At 44.4% G+C, this 18,203-nt stretch overlaps 1 protein-coding gene across 2 annotated transcripts; it reads left to right on the top strand.

Annotated features, from left to right (window-relative positions):
- Window positions 1-10,033: 10,033 nt before the first annotated feature.
- CHMP1B (charged multivesicular body protein 1B) lies at window positions 10,034-17,364 on the top strand. 2 transcript variants are annotated; one of them, XM_086619641.1, is made up of 8 exons: window positions 10,034-10,091; window positions 12,566-12,663; window positions 13,374-13,520; window positions 14,233-14,301; window positions 14,503-14,610; window positions 14,952-14,995; window positions 15,847-15,919; window positions 16,974-17,364. In XM_086619641.1, the coding sequence occupies exons 1-8, from the start codon at window positions 10,076-10,078 to the stop codon at window positions 17,016-17,018; spliced, it is 600 nt and encodes a 199-aa protein (XP_086475767.1). In that variant the 5' UTR covers window positions 10,034-10,075; the 3' UTR covers window positions 17,019-17,364. The 2 variants fall into 2 exon arrangements, with proteins under 2 accessions (XP_086475767.1, XP_086475766.1); XM_086619640.1 differs by lacking the exon at window positions 10,034-10,091 and adding an exon at window positions 11,597-12,069.
- Window positions 17,365-18,203: the final 839 nt, after the last annotated feature.

Genomic DNA, 18,203 nt, shown 5'->3' with positions numbered 1-18,203 from the left:
TAGGGCTGGAAGGGACCTTCAAAGGTCATCTAGTCCAACCCCCCTGCAAGGAACAGGGATATCTCCAACTAGATCAGGTTGCTCAGGGCCTTGTCCAACCTGGCCTTGAACGTCTCCAGGGATGGAGCATCCACCACCTCTCTGGGCAACCTGTTCCAGTGTTCTACAACTCTCATGGTAAAAAATTTTTTCCTAATATCCAACCTGAATCTACCTCCCTCTATTTTAAAACCATTACCCCTTGTCCTATCACAACTGGCCCTCCTGAACAGCCTCTCCCCATCTTTCTTGTAGGCCCCCTTGAGGTACCGGAAGACCGCTATAAGGTCAATGCGAGTCAAACCCTTGTATTGCTTTTACTTGGCATCTGGTAAGAAAATTGTGTTTTAATTACAAGAGTGTTCTCCACAGCGTTACTTTCTAAGTTCTCAGCAGTGTTTGTATCACACCTAGATGTACTTCTTCTGATGTTCTACCCCCTGAATTTCTTCTGAACGTTTCTTCAGCGCATCATGCGTGACCAACACTAGGAATTACTAAGGGTACAGATCAATTATTGTGATTAAAATTGATCCTCACTGCGATGCACTCCTGGCGTCAGTTCGCAAACCAGCGCACACCAGCTCATTTGGCTTGGTCTTGCAATGGTTACACATGGTGCGAATCCCACTGAGCAGAGCAGAACTATTGCTATGTTGGAATTACAGTATCTCATCACCAGGGGAATAAAAAGCAAGCTGTGTTTATGAACTTGACACCTAGTCATAAAGTTGTATTTGGTTTTGAAAGCATTTTAGAAATGTGCCGTTTTGTTTAGGGGGTTTATGCAATATGGGACCTCAGGTGTCAGGAAAATAAAAGGTACCTTTGTTTCCTCTTACAAAACACTAAGAGTAACACCTATTTCCATAGGCGTAGCTGAAAGGCATCAAACAAATGCTAACTATTTGTAACACTTTGCATTGATGAGCTCATCAGGAACAACTAACCTGTGACAGAGACTGTATTGGGCTCTGCCTGCATGTTAAAGCACATAAGAAAGGGAAAAAAAATAGAAAAGGGGCATGATGAAGGAAGAATAAGAGCAAGAGAAAGACTGAGCTGAAACACCATGGACAGAGGGGGAGAATTTTGTTTTCGTGTCGAACGTTTTAAACCTCATTGCCTCATCCCAGTCCTAAAAGCCATCACTACCTGTAAGTGTATGCATTTAAATGGCAAATCCATATACCTGCATCGTGTCTGGAAATTGAATTACATTGCAGTTCTTCAGCACTCTTATTTAATAATTCTGATTTTTTTTTTCATATTTTCAGTTCACTTCTTTTCTAGCTCATCCTCTTGTGCAGCTTAGTTTTTCAGTTTTATTTCTCCAAAGTGCTATGGAGGGAGCAATGTATAATTCACAACTCAATAAAATTTAAGGAAAAATAAATGTTTGCTGCATCAAAGATGAGATGGAGACTGTGTAGGAGAGAAGGTGAGGGGAGGAAGCAGGAGGTAGACTTCAAATTGCTTCTTTTGGAAGAGGTTTTAGAATTGAGAGTAGGTAACTCAGAGTACGAAACGGCTGAGGTTCTAAAATGGACTTATCAAGAATTCAAATGCAAAAAGCAGGAGGAAAGCATTCAGAAAGAGCGGCTGTGCAGGGTGATTTCAGCCAAATGAGAAGTAAGCAGTCAGTGCTGGAATTCTGTGATTCGTTTGAAGCAAGGTAAACCAATTTGCTTAAAATTTTATTGGCTGGAAAAAGCCAACAACTGCATCTTCATCTTTCAAAAACGCAGGATACAGCAAACTCCTCCTCATTTCACAGAGGCAGAAGGTCTGTATCGACAGTTCAGAGATTAGTCAACAGCTTTATTCCTTTCAAAGAGGAAGTCATTCAGATGCCAAAGAAGTGACTCAAATGACAAAATTATCACTGTTCCTTTCTCCTAGATGAGACAGGCTGGAGGGTCTTAGCACTGGGTTGCCGTAAGCGATGTCTCATTCTGCTTCTGGCCAGCTGAGGAGTTACTAAAATGGAAATGAACTGGAAAAGCCCAAAGGCAACAGAGCTGCACAGCACAAGTATTCTGTTTTGGTGTGTTATATACAAGGCATTTACACTATGGTAAAACTTCCCAAAGTAGGGCCATTAATTAAAAAAGAAACAAAACAAAGAAACCCACAACAAAACCTTAAACAGTTATGAAATCCAGGAGCAAATTCTCAACTCTGTAGCTTTTGTGCAAACACTCCAACTGCAATAGCTGTGGCGGACAGCAGTGCAAGGAGAAACAGAAATTGCCCCGTTTCTGCTGAGGGAACACATATCCATCAGAGCAGAGTGAAGCTGGATGGGGTTCCCCCCGCGGAAGCCAGGGAGGAGGGGAGATGAGGTACCAGCTGCTAGCAAGAACTGGGGGAAGAAGTCTCCTTGTCTTCATATGCCACGAAGAGTTGTGCTCCCCTCATATTAGTCTCTGCACTTGGACCTTTAATGTGTAGAACCGAAATGGTTCAAACTTGGCTTCTTCCATGGGCAATTTTCTGCAGGAACATCCAGGTGGAATGAGGACCAGAATTATCCCTACGCTCCTGGCAATTGTATCTGCAGCTTCCCCCAAGCTGTAAGATCAGCATTTTAAGAAGTTTCAGTTGATATAATTTACTCTGCAATATTTATTCCCTTCTCCATGAAATAGTGAATTTCAAATGAAAGCATGCAGAGAATACGCAATTTATATATTTTAATGTACTTTCAGTATGTTATTGTAATGAAAATGTTTACAAATACAAAAAATACGTAAGTTGCAATCTTTAGTAACATCTTGGTATGTCTCTACATCTGCATCCACAGTAGACGAGACATTTAACTCAGGTTGCTGAAGATAAGTGCTGGGTGACGCACTTCTCTTCCAAATTTCTTTATGATTTTTTAGTCATGAAAATTCAGTGATGTCAATCAAAAAAAAAAAAATCAACTGCATTTCCCTAGTAATGCTGCCTGTCTCTTAATCACTGCAACGCCGATGGGATTTGATAATAAACAGGCCAATAATCCCCAAAATCTGCTCCGCAGTTTAATCTCCTTAAAAGCAACAGGACTCTGTAGAGAATAAGCCCCACCACCTGCAGATAAGCTCAAAAATAATAGGTGGATGAAGGAGTGGAGACCACCTACAGCGTGTATTTTTGCAGTTAAACGCTGTACTTAGCACAACTATCCTTCATGCGGTGCTTGGGGTGAAATCCGGCTCCCACGGAATCAGTACAAGTCCTGGCGCCCCACACACGGTACACAGGCACAGAGCCCACCAAGTAACTGTGAAGCAATAAAATCTGTTTTTCCTGGGAAACAACCGCAACCACAATGTTGCCATGGCAACGATTGAGCTTCGTGGGCAATACTTCACGTACAGTCCTCCTGCCACTGAAAGGGGTTTTTCCAAAAAATTGAATAAATGATAGTGTGAGTCAAAAACCCAACAGGCTACTTCCTTTAGACATTTACTATTTTAAAATCAGAAAGCAATAATTTGCAATTTTTCACAGGTGTTATGCCTGGTTAAGCTTTTTCTTCACACTGTGCACCTGAGCAGCCCTCTGAACTTTGCGATGTAAAATCTCACTCGAACTAACACCCACCTTTCACAGAACATCTTCCCTACTCGCAGGGTCATGGTACTACCACGGTTTTGGATCTGCGAGGGTTTCACAGCTCCATTACATCTTTCGACATTTACTCTGGCTCCGTAACAGGGGAAGCCAGCAGTGAAGTCAAACAGGCTGATTTCCTGGGGGTGCCCATAAAGTCCTCTCCCTCCTGCCCTTATTCTTCCTTCTAATGGCCATGGAGGACGTTAGACAAAGGATCATAGAATCATAGAATGGTTAGAGTTGGAAGGGACCTCAAAGATCATCTAGTTCCAACCCCCCTGCCATGGGCAGGGACACCCTCCACTACATCAGGTTGCCCAAAGCCTCATCCAACCTGGCCTGGAACACTTCCAGGGATGGGGCATCTATGAAATAGTGTCCAAGTGTCTGTGCAGCTCTGAAAGAGGTAAGAGAAAAGGAAGGAAAGCAGTTGCCATGCACTGGTTTGTAAGCGCTCAGCTTTGCGGGAGGTTTGCGTCCCTGAGAGAAGGGCACGGGCGGAGAGGAGCCCACCACCAGTAGGATGTTCCTTCAGCAGCCAAAGGGAAAAGGGATTTAAGTTGGAATTTGGCTCTGTCAGCTTCTGTCCTGAGCAGCACGGAAGAGGCTGTAGCCCCCCTGGCTCCCTCCTGTGTCGGCTGTGTGAATCTGATTTCTACTTTTTCGGGTTTGACGGAGGTAAAACATTGTATGTTCCTATTTCTGAGCCGGTTTTGCTGCTTTGTTCTCAAACATTGTCGTGGATAATTAGGTCAGTTTTGCTCCTCTTTGACATCACTGAAATGAATCACTTTTTTTCAAAGCAGATGATCACTCTAATAGCTCCTATCTAATGTTGCTGCCACCTCCAAATCATGTCCTAATTAATGAGTTCCAGTAATATTATGGAAAAAAAATTGTGGGTATTCAATGATCTAGTGTCTGTTTCCGACCCTGGAAAACCTTATTCATTTCAGCAGCTATTACTCACGAGAATTATTGCACGAGCTTCTAGGAGGCTGATTTCAGCAGGACTGCTCACGCAGGAGCAGCCTGCTCACAGTTAGTTTGTACGAAATACATTAAATCTCTGCTACATCTCTCCACAGATTTGGGTTTAAAACCAAATAATAGACAATAAAACTTGCTTCCATGAACTAGCGATATTGCAAATTATCTTCCAACGGGGATCAGATTCCGAAAATCATGCCCCATCATTGTGTTTTTTCCCCATCTCCTGAAAAGGTACTGTACACAGACCTCTCCCATGAAAAACACGGAGCGGTGCAGCTGCCAGTCACCGCACATCTGTCACCGGTAGCTACTGCACAGCTTTTACAGTCAGGATTCAGTGGCCTTTTATTGTTATGAATTCCGACTCCGGAGACACACACTGGAACAACTACTGTTATAGCTTTGCTCAAAAATGTCTTCTGCCACTCTTATCACCGATCTTTCACCATAAGAACTCCTACATTATCACTGCACCTACAAGCTGTTCATCTACGAGTTTCGCACAGAGGGGGGAAACGAGGAAGCCAACAGCTCGAGAACATCCCTTTATTGGGAGGGTTTTGCCTGAGGTTCTCCTGCAGAACACAACATTACAACATGTCTTTCCTGGCGCTGCTGTGCCGGCGACCCGCCAGCCGGGCCATCGCTCCGGCACTGCCCACCCAGAGGCTCCCACCTTCACGTAAGAAGGGAGGGCAGGTAAATCCTCCGGGCTGCTTGACTCAATCTCAAACTGCGTGTTCTGGCCCCAAGTCCAGGAACAAACGGTTTTCATTTATAAATGTTTTCATATGGTGTTTTCAGAAGTAACAAAGTGAAGGAAGTGATTTATCTCTGCTGTCTTCCCATAAAAACCAACAGCTAAATAACATTTACAGGCGCATCTAAGAAACCCTATTCACTGTATCAAGAATTTAAAAGACATATAGATTGAGTCTAATAAATATATACAGACTTGAATTATCATAAAGCAGGATTAAATTTCCTGTTCCAATAGCTTTTCTGAACACTCTATTTATGAAGAATATAGATATCCATGTTTAGGACCAAGGGAAAAGTTCATTCTCATGAAGAAAAAATTTGATTTCATGTTTGAAAGCTTTGCTAGCTATGAAGTAATAAATCAGCAATTTTTCCTAAGCATTCTGGTATCTGAAGAAAGCCTCCTCTGATGGAAGACAAGTAATGAAGATCAACCTCCTTAGCATTGTCCAATTTTCACCGCTTCCAAAAGCTTCCAATTACCAGCCCTAAGACATTAAAAGACCATATACAGTTTGGAAGAAAAATCAGAATCTTAATATCTATTTGTCTAACAAAGAGATGGCTTTGCATTACCGAGGACTATTGGTACACTGTGAAGAGTTTTATACATTCCTTTTGAAAAACGCAGTCGCTTCGCTGTTCTGAAGGCTAATGGCACTCAAAGGGAGTCAGTCAATAAACCCGCAAGAACGTTCTTCAGGTTTTGCAGGATTAATCTAGTTATATCAGCTAGAGAGATTTGTTAAAGAAAAAAAAAGCCCTAGTCTGAGAGTTTATTTCATCTAAATTAAATGATGAATGAAACCTAAAACCCTCCATGGAAGACCAGGTCTTGAAGAGAAAAATATCTTGACCTAAGCCTAACTGCAAGCGACACTCCTCTAAAATACGGCGCATTTAGCTCTGAGAACCATCGTCACGTCTACCCTGTAGCAAGCAAAGTGTGACGCTGAGGAAGGGAGGGCTTGAACGCCGGAGCGGGACATGTTCGGTACGAGCAACGACAGTTTTAGCTTTTAGGTTGCGTAGCTGTCAGTTTTGAATTAACAGCCACGTGCTACCAGAAATTAAGCTGAAGACACTTCTGAGACGTGGGATGTCAAGACTGTTATCACTTTCCGTCACCAGAGAGCTGATTTTTTGTCAGATGAGATGAGAGTCAAACAGAAGTGATGGCAACTGTGCTTCTGGGAATGGTACCGAGAGGGTTATTAATGTCCCAGTGTTCTTCTGGGACAGGGACACACATGGACGTTTACTTTACAGTTGGCTGAAAGTTAATAAATGCATGACTCGAGCTCTTTTAGCATCATAAAAGATTAGAGTCCAACTCCTCGGCTGCTGTAAATGGCTGACGTGCTGTTTGCAACACCGGCAGGGGAGACTCCAGCCCTACTTCTCTAAAGAAATAAAAAGCAATGAAAAAACAACTACATCTTAAAACATACAACCTGTATTTCGTATCTAATCAGGATGTATAACGTTTTACTAAAAGTAATCATTTTACTTCCCCCTGTTAAAAATACTTATTTAATTAAAAGCTGGAGGCCATCAGAAGTACATTCTCCTAAAGTGATTTCAAGGGTGAGAAAAGCCCTTCAGCTTGTGGGCTGCACTTTTGGAAGTTCTGTTCCTACAATTATGTTCTATCTCACAGTGAATTCCAAGGCAGAAGATCTTATTTTTTTCACTTTTCCAGGTGTTGAACAATTTTATTAGACATGACGAAAGTCGCTGTCATTTTGTTCTCTCTTTTTTGGAGAGGTGGGGTTTGGGTTGGGGGTCTTTGGCTTAGAACCGAGGTCTGTGCTGTTGTTAACACACAATGCAATAAATGAGAGTCCTACTCAGTTCATTCAAAATTATCGGTTCCGACTCTTGATCTTTTAACAATTAGACAGCACAGCACTCACTTTTAACAACTTCTGCCCGAAAGATTCACCATCAGGAAAAAACCTGCACCTCAAGATATCAGAGTGACTCAGCAAGGTGACTCAAGAAAACAATTCAATCTGCTGGAGGAATTACCAATTATTAAAGCAGGCTTATCAAATGTCATCTGCAGCCATTCAGCACTGAACACAACTCAGGTTTCATCTCTGTGTTCCAAGTGACCGAAGAGAAACGCCGCACGCTCAGTGGGCTGCCTTCCACTTAGGTACACTGAGGTATGTGCAATAAATGACGGAATTTTGGAACTTTTTGATAAATACGTTTAAAATACAGTTTGGTATCAAATGCTTGTACTAAAGGCTTCATATAGGTCATCCTTGGTGCTCTGAAGAAGATTAAGGTCTCTGTTCTTCCTAACATTAACTTGGTTCCTGTGAACATCTGCCCTAACTGCAAGCCAGTGAAAGTTCTTCTAGTAACTCCAGTGGGTGTTAAATCAGCATCTTTTCCAGGTGATTTCTCTTTTTCTCAACATATCAAAATTCTGCAGCTTAGTCTGGTTCTATTCTGCTCAGCCTCAAAGGGAAGAACAGAGACTGCTCTATCCCAGAACAGCCTACAGCTGCAGGTAGGACATACCGCAGGAAATTCAGTGGAGGGACACAAAATCTATGGAAATATCACGTGGGATTTATAGCTCGTTTAATTAGCTTAATGGGAAAACATGCTGCTTCCTTTGAAAAGTAATTCCACTAGTTTCCTTTGCTATTGGAAGACAAGAAAGAGCAGCAACAAAACCAGCTGATGCTACAAGTTTTCAACGTCTTCCTCAGTGCACCTGAGTTTTACGTTATTTGCTTGTCAAGTTTAAAATTTGTTATCACTAAAAAAGCATTCCACTATATTAAGATTACAGTTCGTTATTTTCCAAATGAAACTTAAGAGCACCTTGTCAGAGGAGATAATTTTAAAAACGGAACAGAATTTTTTAATGAAAGTGTAAATAAATTGTAGGTAAGGCCAATACAAAACGTGAGTCTGTGTTATCCTTCCCCTACATATGTCAAGATGTCACGTGTGTGCACGCGCGTAGAGACACAAATGCACACGTATGACCTGCTGTGATCCCATTTTCTTTTGGTTTAGGTTGTATTTAGTGGGGATATTAGGATGAAACTGGGGATGAACAGTGACTCTGCTCAGGTTGGTGTGTTCGTGGTAGAAAGGCAGGACGTGATTGTCAAGAACTGCAGACAGTGAGTGACTGGCCAAAAAAATCGCAGACAAAATTCAGTGCGGATCTATGTGCAACGATGCACATGGAGAAAAGAAACTGAATTTCACAAATAAAACAAAGGTTCTGAGCTGCCTGTTACTATTCAAGGACAACTGTTGGGTTATGATGAAACTAGATAGACTATTAGGAACCTCTGTGAAGGAATGGAGAACGAAATGGAAAAAATATTACTATTATCAACAAAACCAACAAGATTTTCTCTGAAACCATTTCTCTGCAAGAAATGAAGCACAGAAAACGCTTGTAATGAAGCAAGACTGAAAAAGAAATGGCTAAATATGTTTTCTGGAAATTTCTACAGTGTCACCGAGAAGGCGAACAGGGAACGACTCCTTCCTGCCCCTCCTGATGATGAAACGAGGTGCCACAATGCAACCAGCCAAGCGTAAGCTCAGCGCTCACAACGGCACTTCCCGCTACGCACTGAAACCGTCAGACGTGCCACATTTAAGATGATGGAATTTTTTTACAAATCAGAAGCTCTGAGTGCAAAACACACCACGCCATTAAATTTGGGATACGTCTGGCTCCGGAGGTTCCTGTACCACCAGCCTGGGGGACTCTCCAAGTCACCCCACGCTTGCCCCGTCCTCACGCTGCTCTCCGACTGCGGGCGCTGCCATGCCTTGGCACACTCGCTCTTACCTCCCTAGTGTGTTAATCACCACGCAGAGGTACACCTCAGCTGTTACAGATTAAGTTTATTGATCTCCAATCTAGATTTGCATCCGTACCTCCCCTCGAATTACCAACGTCCTTTGCAATTTTTTCCCTAATGCTGCTAATGCCTGTGAAGCGAGACGCACCGGAGCTCCGACAGCTGCTCTAGAGGAGCAGTAAGCGGCCCTCAAATACTACAAAGCAAAATTTACTGTTCTTAATGTCATAAATTGATAGACAGGAGCTGAAACAGCTGCCAGAGGAAGTAATTCCTACCTGCTGGTGCTTTGTTTGTGGCACCCAGCAGCCGAAGCCCAGGTAAAGCCCTCACCCCACCGCCCTACCACCTTCCCACCCCGCTGCGTTCGTGCTTTCCCCTGCGGGCAGCGCAGCTGAGGCTCCCGCCACTGCCAGGCCTGCTGCTGAGAGGGGCCTTCCGCCCCGTCCCTCAGCCGGCCGAGTCAGGGACCCCGCGCCCGGCAAGCGGCCGCCCGCCCGGGCCACAGGCTGCACAGCCTATCCCCGGTGGCGGCGATGGCGGCTGACAGCGCCGGCTGAGGTGGGGAGCCAGGCAGAGGGGCCCCCAAAAAACAGCGCGCAGCCTGAGGCGCCCGGAGACCCGTGAGGAGACGCGGCGGCGCACGTGTGCGCGCTCTCACCCCGTGACCGGCAGCGCCGCGCGCATGCGCGCCCCCGCCCCGCCCCGGCGCGGCCGTGCGTACCGGGGCGCGGTAGGCGGAAGCCGGAGCCGCGACAGCGCCGAGCGAGGGGTTCCGCACCCCCGTCCCGCCGGGCCGGAGCGCCGCGGAGCCGCCCGCAGCCATGTCCAACATGGAGAGTATCCTCGGGGCGCGGGGGGCGGCCCCGCTGGGGGGCGGCGGCGCGGAGCCCCCTCGGTCGTCGGTGCGGCGGCTGCGGCCGCTCCCGGTCGGTGTTGGCGCACCGGCGCGGAGGCGGCGGGGCTTCCCGGGGGAGGCCCGGCGGCTGTCGGCCCTCACGGGGTGGGAGCCGCGGCCTGGGCTGGGGGGAGGCCGCGGGGCCCGGCCTGGGCTCGGTACGGGCCGCGCCGAGCTGGGGGCCGGTGGCAGCGCTGCGGCGGGCGGGGGTGGCTTGCGGGGCCTCTCCGCCCCGGGCGGAGCCGCCGGGACGCGACAGGGTGCGGCGGGAAGGAGGAAGCCAGCCCCTTCCGGGTGGCGGTGGTCGCCGGCGGATCGCGGCGGCCCGGTGGAGGCCGTTCCCGGGAGGAGGAGGGTTCGCGTTTGTGCGGCAGCAGCTGCGCGTTCCCGACCCGGGGCTGCCCTCCGTGCGCGGCCGGGGGAGGGGATGGGCCGGTTTCTCTTTCCGAGGAGGATCCGCGGGGCGGTGAGGAGGGGGCAGGCGGTGTCCCCTCTGCCAGAGCCGCCCGGTCGCTGGGGCAGGCAGTGCCGTTCGCGGTGCAGAGCCGTGAAAACTGCACCGGGGGCATCTGACACGCTTCCAGCACCGTGTATGGACCGGAGCGGTGTCAGCCGAGCAAACCCGGCTGCGTTTCCTGCTGCTGGAAAGAAAGGAGGTGCGGGGAGAATCCCTGTGGGCGATTTTAAACTGCCTTGCTGTATCAGGCTGTGTTAAGGCGCAGGGGCACAGCAAGCCTCGAAAGGTGAGGGGGTGTTTGAAAGGTGCCGGTGGTTCCGGGAGGGAGGGAGGGAAGGGCTGGAGCGGGTGACGGTGAGTCATGGTGAGTGGTGGAGGTTCCGTTCCACTGGGTTGTGGCAAACTGGGAAAGGCTCCTAAAGGGAGGAGCGAGTGTTGGCTCGTCACGGGGCGGGAGAGCTGTTGTGATGTCAAAGGTAAATGCCCCGAGTGAGTAACTGAGGAATTTATTTTAAAATAAACTCCTCTGAAATGCCGGTTTAGCATGATCAGTGTAAACAGGGGATGTCATGTTTTACCTGGTGGTTCTGGTCTCTGACCTGAAGTATACTCGAACAAACCACCTAAAGGTGGTCTCCTGTTTGGAAAATTGACCTGATCTGTGGCTCAGTGCAAACACTGCTGCTGAAAGGGCTGGGGACCTGAGCTTTTAAAGCAAAGAAATATAAAAGCAGCAATTTCAGTGTTACTGGTAGCCACCTTAATAGGTGTCCTAGGTGTAAAGGCATAGCTGTTACCTTCTTGTAGCCTGCTTGGGATGTTGGTAGGATGGGATAACAAATCAGTGGACTTCCTGGTGTCTTCAGGTTGCTGTGGGAGCTCTAAGATGCATGGCTGGGCTTCAAAGGGCAAAACCAGTTTTGGAATAATTTATATACTTGAAATATTAAAGAAACCTCAAGTAGCTCGTGACGTTTAGCTTTATGTGCTTCCACTTAACTGTTAAGCATTTTAGTACTTGCTGCTTCTTCCTCTTGGGGTCTCAACAGGTGGCACGGAAGAAGCCTGTAAAGCTTTGTCTTTCCATTTTGTTTGAGAAAGACTGATGTTATCTGGAAGTTTTCATCAACGGTATTTTAAAAGTATGGGGTTTTTGTTATTTTTACAGCACATACTTTATTCTCTGTCAGTAAGAGTTTAAAGCAGTCATCCTAACTCACTATGAAGGCTTGTTCTGCTGTCGTCTTAGAGCTTTCAGCTTAAGCAGGACTTGAACTTTTAAAAAGTAAAAATTTCTCTTCCTGACTGAAGTATTCTTTCCCCAAAAGTCAGATGACAGAGCTGCCAGGGATCCCAGGATCGCTCACACGACCCGGGGCTGGGAGGCTGCTCTGTGAAGGAGCTGCTTGAGTGATTCAAACCCGAGATGATGCTGTGGCTTGAAAGGGCAGCCCTGCCTCCTGGTTTGTGCCTGGCCAGTTTGCTGTTTCACTGTTCATTTGTCTGTTGTTCCTCAGTGGGTGTTTTTTTGGATGGGGAGGTTCCAGGCAGGCCAGTAAAATGCCCGTCCAGTTCTCTGAGAGTTGAGGACTCCGGATGTGTAAGTGAAAGTAGCTGGCGGAGTTAGACTCTCAGTTCCTCTTGGGTGTGTTTGGTTTGTTGTGTTTACCAGTCTGAAGTAGGTTTGATGTTAAATGGAGCCAATTTGGGATCCAAACTTAGTTTTTATGGCCTTGCATTATAGAACCCAGATGATAAGTGCCATTATAATTGTCAAGCAGCTTGGTAGGTCTCCCTGTTGTGGGGATTCCAAGGGCTTAACTTAAACGTTCTCCAAGTGCGTGTGTCACTGATGGGGAAACACAGTATGCACTCCGTTGGGTAGCACTTCAAACAGGGTGGCAGAATACTGTGCTGAAAGGATTGATCCTGTTCCTGAACCCTTAACTTGCGCCGCAGAACACCTGTTCAACTTGAAGTTTGCTGCAAAGGAACTCAACAGGAACTCAAAAAAATGCGACAAAGAAGAAAAAGCTGAGAAGGCTAAAATTAAGAAGGTAAGCACTGAAACAAGCTCTTCAGATCTGTTGTTTACATGCTATAGCAGGAAGATACCTGGTGTTTTTACCATTTTTCTGATATGTGTGCAAATAATACTGTGATAGGTGCTTGTGAGTTAAAATATGTGACTATAAATCCTCCCGTACCTACTAGTAAATGTGAGGATATGTTCTCGTGTGTCCTCTTACACAGCTTGTGGCATTTGCTTCCTGAGAAGATTGTCTTGTTCTGAAAATTAAAAATATTTAATCTTAGTGTTTATTATCCTGTATCAAAAGGGCTTATGAAGAGCAACTTCAGAATAGTTTTTGAGTCTTTGAAGTAGAAGAGACTAAATTTATTTGACTGTATTTTTGTCCATGAGATAACAACCATACCAACTGTATCTGTGTTTGGGTCTCGGTACTGAAAACATTTTTAGGAATGAGAAAATCATGTTTCTGTAGCTCTGTAAAACCTTCTGTTTGAAGTGCATGCTAGGATACCTTCCTTGGAAGGAAGTTAGGAGTTTGCATCTTGGAAAAAGTTCGAGAACTATTGGAGGAGAAGGGAGGATTTTATCTTCTCTTTTAATAGAAAAGATATTGCGATGAATTGGTGCTTATTCCAAGAGCGAAGCAGGCTGTTCAGAAATGATGTTTACAAGAGCAGGGAAGGCTGAAATGCTTTTTCTTTTTTTTTTTTTTTTTTTTTGTCTTTTCAACAGGCAATTCAGAAGGGTAACATGGAAGTGGCACGAATACACGCGGAAAACGCGATCCGCCAGAAGAATCAAGCCATCAACTTCTTGCGCATGAGCGCCAGGGTGGATGCTGTAGCAGCAAGGGTTCAGACTGCAGTGACAATGGGCAAGGTGAGTCTGGTGTGCACATCTCCTGCAAGAATCAGACCTCTCATCTTCTTAGAAGTGACTTAATTCTATCTCTAATGAGCTGAAAAGTTTCAGTTTTGGTTTCAGATGTAGCCAAGAGTAAATCAGGTACTGGAATCTCCCTGGCAGCTGCTCTTCAGAAATAAATTGCTGTCCACTGTGTTTTGTAGCTAGTAGCTTCTGTTAGCTGTTATTACTTGTGCTCCTAAGGATACAGCGTGTTTTACTGGTTACACTTAAGATTATTTTGCAAAGATATGCTCACCTTCCAAATACGTAAAGTCATGATTGTGTCACTTGTGGTTGCAGAAATCTTTTGTAGCTCAGGTTGTTTTTTAAGATACACTATTGTACTGCTCTTCAGCCAGAGGGTTTATTCTGCCATGTGATCTCTCTATCAGATATATCCCTTAATGTTTGGCAGGTCTCAAGACCCACCAAAGTTAATGCCATGTGTACGCCTCGTTTTTTTAGTGAATTTCAGCTCAGTGTGTGTATTCAAGTGGTTGAGTTAATTTGCAGAATTTGAAATGGTAGGAGCTATAAAAAAAAGTGACATTCTAGGTGATGGCAATGGTGTATGCCCTACTATTTTATACTGTAGAAACTCTGTGGATAGAGATAAGCGAGCTTGTTCTTGTTAAGAAACTGTCATTTTTCTTTCTTTGTAATAATTTCCTTTACCTCGTTTCAGGTAACGAAGTCGATGGCAGGTGTAGTTAAGTCTATGGATGCCACGCTGAAGAGCATGAACTTGGAAAAGGTAAATAGACTTTTTTTGGAGCTGCACATCAAAAGCTGAAAGGGCAATGGACAAAAATTTTAGAAAGGGGAATTCCAGCCAAGAGAAGAGCTTTTGCAGGGAGGTTCTCCCTTGTAGTGCGATTCTGTGTTTCCTAGTTGGGATATCTGCAGGTCACGGAAGAGAAATATAATTGATTTGGTTAATATCTTTTTTTTACAGATATCTGCACTAATGGATAAATTTGAGCATCAGTTTGAAACACTGGATGTTCAGACACAACAGATGGAAGACACAATGAGCAACACTACTACGCTAACAACACCTCAAGTAAGACTAGTAATTTATTTTTAAAAAATATGATCTTAAATTACATGTCTAAACTGTAGGGAAGTGTCTGGTTCTCTTCTTTCTGCCTCTCTGGAGACATGGCAGCAACTGGAGCCTTTTCACTTCTGCTTTTTAGTGGGATTTTAGCAGGCTGAGCGCCTGTACTCATTATTTTTGAGTTCATACAGGGCCCTCTGGTGGTTAAGCACAAAAATGTTCTGTGAAAGATGTTTACCTTTAAATCAGTTTTGTTAAAATCATTTCTGTTCTCTCAAGATTTAACGGAAGAGCTTGTCGTAATCTACAGTATGCAACAACCAATTTTGTTTTCTTTGCTCTAGAACCAAGTGGATATGCTTCTACAGGAAATGGCGGATGAGGCAGGGTAGGTAAAATTTTGAGTGACTGTTTCTTGAGTAAATATCAGTTCCAGCAACCCTTCCTGGTCAACTTGAAGGTCAGATACCCGTGTTTTAAATGAATCTGTCTCTTGGAAGCAGAGAAGGATCACTGTTTCCTTCTACCTCTGGGCAGCATTCTCATAGTAGTTTAGTTGCCAGTATTTCATTCTTTTTTTACTCAAAGCTACTGTGAATGTCAGGATGCAGAGGTGGTTGTGCAAAAGCCTAGAATTGTGTGTTGCTTGTCATGTCAGGACAGCATTTTGTTATTGGATTTGCTTTAGCAATCCTTGCTGTGTTTCTCCACGCTTTTTGTGGGTTTTTTTTCCACATCTTACCACATTAAAACTTCCTGTAGTTCTGCTGTCACAAGCTAGACATTGCAGACCAGGTCACCATGACATATTTAAGCCTGGGGGGGTATGCTGAATTATTTCAGAGAATTTTACTTGCCTTCTTGCTGACGCATAAGTTGTAAGTGTTGCTCTGTTGGCTTGGGGGTGTATACTTTTGACAAATATTTTTAGTAACACTCTCTTTTATGAGTGAACTTTTTGTCATTCGTATGTATGCCTTGTCTGATGTACCTCTGTAAACAGAAATCTTGCTCAGTCCTGATTAAGCAGAATTTATTAGCTGTGGCTAGTTGTCATATATGACTTTTTTTCTTGGTAATGAGTCAATTTTACTGATTGAGTTATCTAATGAGCTGGAGTACAGCATTCATGGGATGCTGGTGGCTATCTCGGTATTGCTCCTCTTCACATTATTGTGCTTCTTCCTTTAGCCATATATGCCTGACTTTGTTTTTTGTTCTTTTGTTTTCTCCTATTAGTCTTGATCTGAACATGGAGCTACCTCAAGGACAGACAGGTTCTGTTGGTACAAGCGTTGCCTCAGCAGAACAGGTAAGTGTTAGATTCAGTTGAAATCGATGTTTTCTAGAGAAATGTGGTCTGAGAAGTAAAGCTTCACTTGGCCAAAACAGGCTTGCTAAATTGTACTTAGATTTTAGCTGTCCAAAAGAAATAGTGTGTAGTTAAAACAGTCTTAAAATCAAAATAATTTCAACAATACATTTGTCTGCTTAGTTAATCCAGAAAGTTTAGATGTTTCAAGTGTATTTTTGTATGGTTATTTCACAGAGTTCCAAACACTTGGCTCTCCTGCCTACTCCACATTTAATGAGTCCAGCCATTTCATGCAGCATTCATGAGGCCTTGGGGTTTTTTTTCCCCTTTGAGATATGAGAGGTCTTACAGGACTAGTGTGAAAGATTACACATTTTCTCTAGATGGATAGCGTAGATTTTCTTGTGTACGAGTGTATCCTGAAGTCAAGATTGTACAGATCTTTTGTTGATTTGCTTTTCCCATTCTAGGACAAAATATTTGAGGGAATGGAAAAAACAGTTTATTTCTGTCATCCCATCTTTGTGGAGAAGGCTTTAGGGAGACTCATCTGAACTGACCAATCTGTGGGAAGCCCCAAGTATTCCACATTCTTAGAGAAATTCAGTTTTGCCTTGTACCAGGCCCCCTAAACCAGTTAGACTTACTGCTGACTCGTGGCAGCGGTTCAGTTGGATGCCAGTCTGGGTCAGCGAAGGCTGCATCCGAATAAGGGTGCTGATTTGCACTTGCAAAGGTGATGCATTAAAAAAAACCCAAACCAGTCTTGTCTCTACTCGCCATGTTCTGAAACTCGTTCCTAGGTATGAACTGCTGGAGATAGGATCATAGAATGGTTTGGGCTGGAAGTGACCTTAAAGATCGTGCTAAGATAGCTGTATGGGGCTCTGGTCTCACCTGGGGCAGCATTCTTGAGGTCCTAAGCAAATCTCGTTACGTGAGATGGTCTCGTGTCGTCTGGACGTGAGATTGCTCGACCATTGCAGAACTTTGCAAAAATTAATTCTCGTGTTACTGACAGCTGGTTTCTTTGTGTTTCTCAATTCTGCAGGATGAGCTGTCACAGAGACTGGCCCGCCTCCGTGATCAAGTTTAAGTTAAACAAGGCTGCAGTCCTTTGTACGTGCTTTGAAATACCCGTTCTGTAACTAACCCTTCACTACACCGGAAAGCTGTATACAGTATGGCTTAGGTGTTTGAGTGTTTGTAATATAGGGTACTTCACTCCTAGCTTGCTACTCTTTCTAAAATACATTAACTCAAAAATATCAGCTCTCTAATGTCCTTTTCTGAACATTTTGAAGTTGATACATTTTTTGCAAGCTTTTTTCACAAAATCAAGTTGATATTCTAAGTCAGCTAGTAATGTTGGTACATTCTAGCTGAAAGAAAAGCAGAGTGTCATTGATACATATTTAAATTATAAAGTGATTTTTTTTTTAAATTATGAGAACTGTTTATAGTTGGAGAACTGATGTATTCAGTTCGGATGATTGTTGTAGATAACTTTCTTACGTGGCCAAACTCCTGGAACACGCAAAGGTGGACAGTGTGGACTTGATGAAAAACACTCTTGTTAAATAAGTGGACTTCAGCCTGAGTTTTTTAGTCTTTTAAAACTAGGGTAATTGTGCTGGAATTAGTGGTTTAGTTCAAAAATGAGTTACCAAAAGCTGTTTTCCTATAATTGGAAACTTGTACTGTGATCACTTTAGTACAGGAGGAATAAAATATATTTTTCAACTCTTTGTCAGTTCTGTTGAATGTTGCAGCTTGCTCGTTGTTTTCTGTCAAGTGCTGTAGCTTCTCTGTTTTGCCTTATTCCCAGTATCCCGGGGTGCAGCCCGTTATGCCACTCACACCTCTGTTCTACCAACATGACATCTAGTTCCTGTTAATAGGGAGCTCATACTGTCCATTTTTATAGATTCGAGCTGAGAATCCTTATATGAAGTAACTGGAACATACTTTTCTCCAGTCCTTCTTACCCTGTCTTTGCTTTTAACCTACTCACTTTTTTATGCGTAAGGACCAGCCTTGCAGTCATGTTCCACCCTTCGCTGTTCTTCCATACGTGAAAAATGCAGAAGTGCTCTTCCTCAGGTTCAGATCTTCGCAGTCCCTCTTCCTGAATCCAGGTCCCAAACTTGTCTTCTCAACCAGGGTGCTCCCTTAGATCAGCTTTTCCTCCTCTGCCCCTCGTGCCAGGTGAGTAGTGGATGAGGAGCACAGGAGAGGCCAGCTCGGCCAAAGGGACAGGCTGCTCAATGTGCACATCGGT

Source organism: Tauraco erythrolophus, chromosome 13, assembly GCF_009769465.1.
Source record: "Tauraco erythrolophus isolate bTauEry1 chromosome 13, bTauEry1.pri, whole genome shotgun sequence".
NCBI classification, from domain to species: domain Eukaryota; kingdom Metazoa; phylum Chordata; class Aves; order Musophagiformes; family Musophagidae; genus Tauraco; species Tauraco erythrolophus.
Note: the sequence above shows the minus strand (reverse complement) of the source record. Positions and strands in the feature narration are given on the sequence as shown.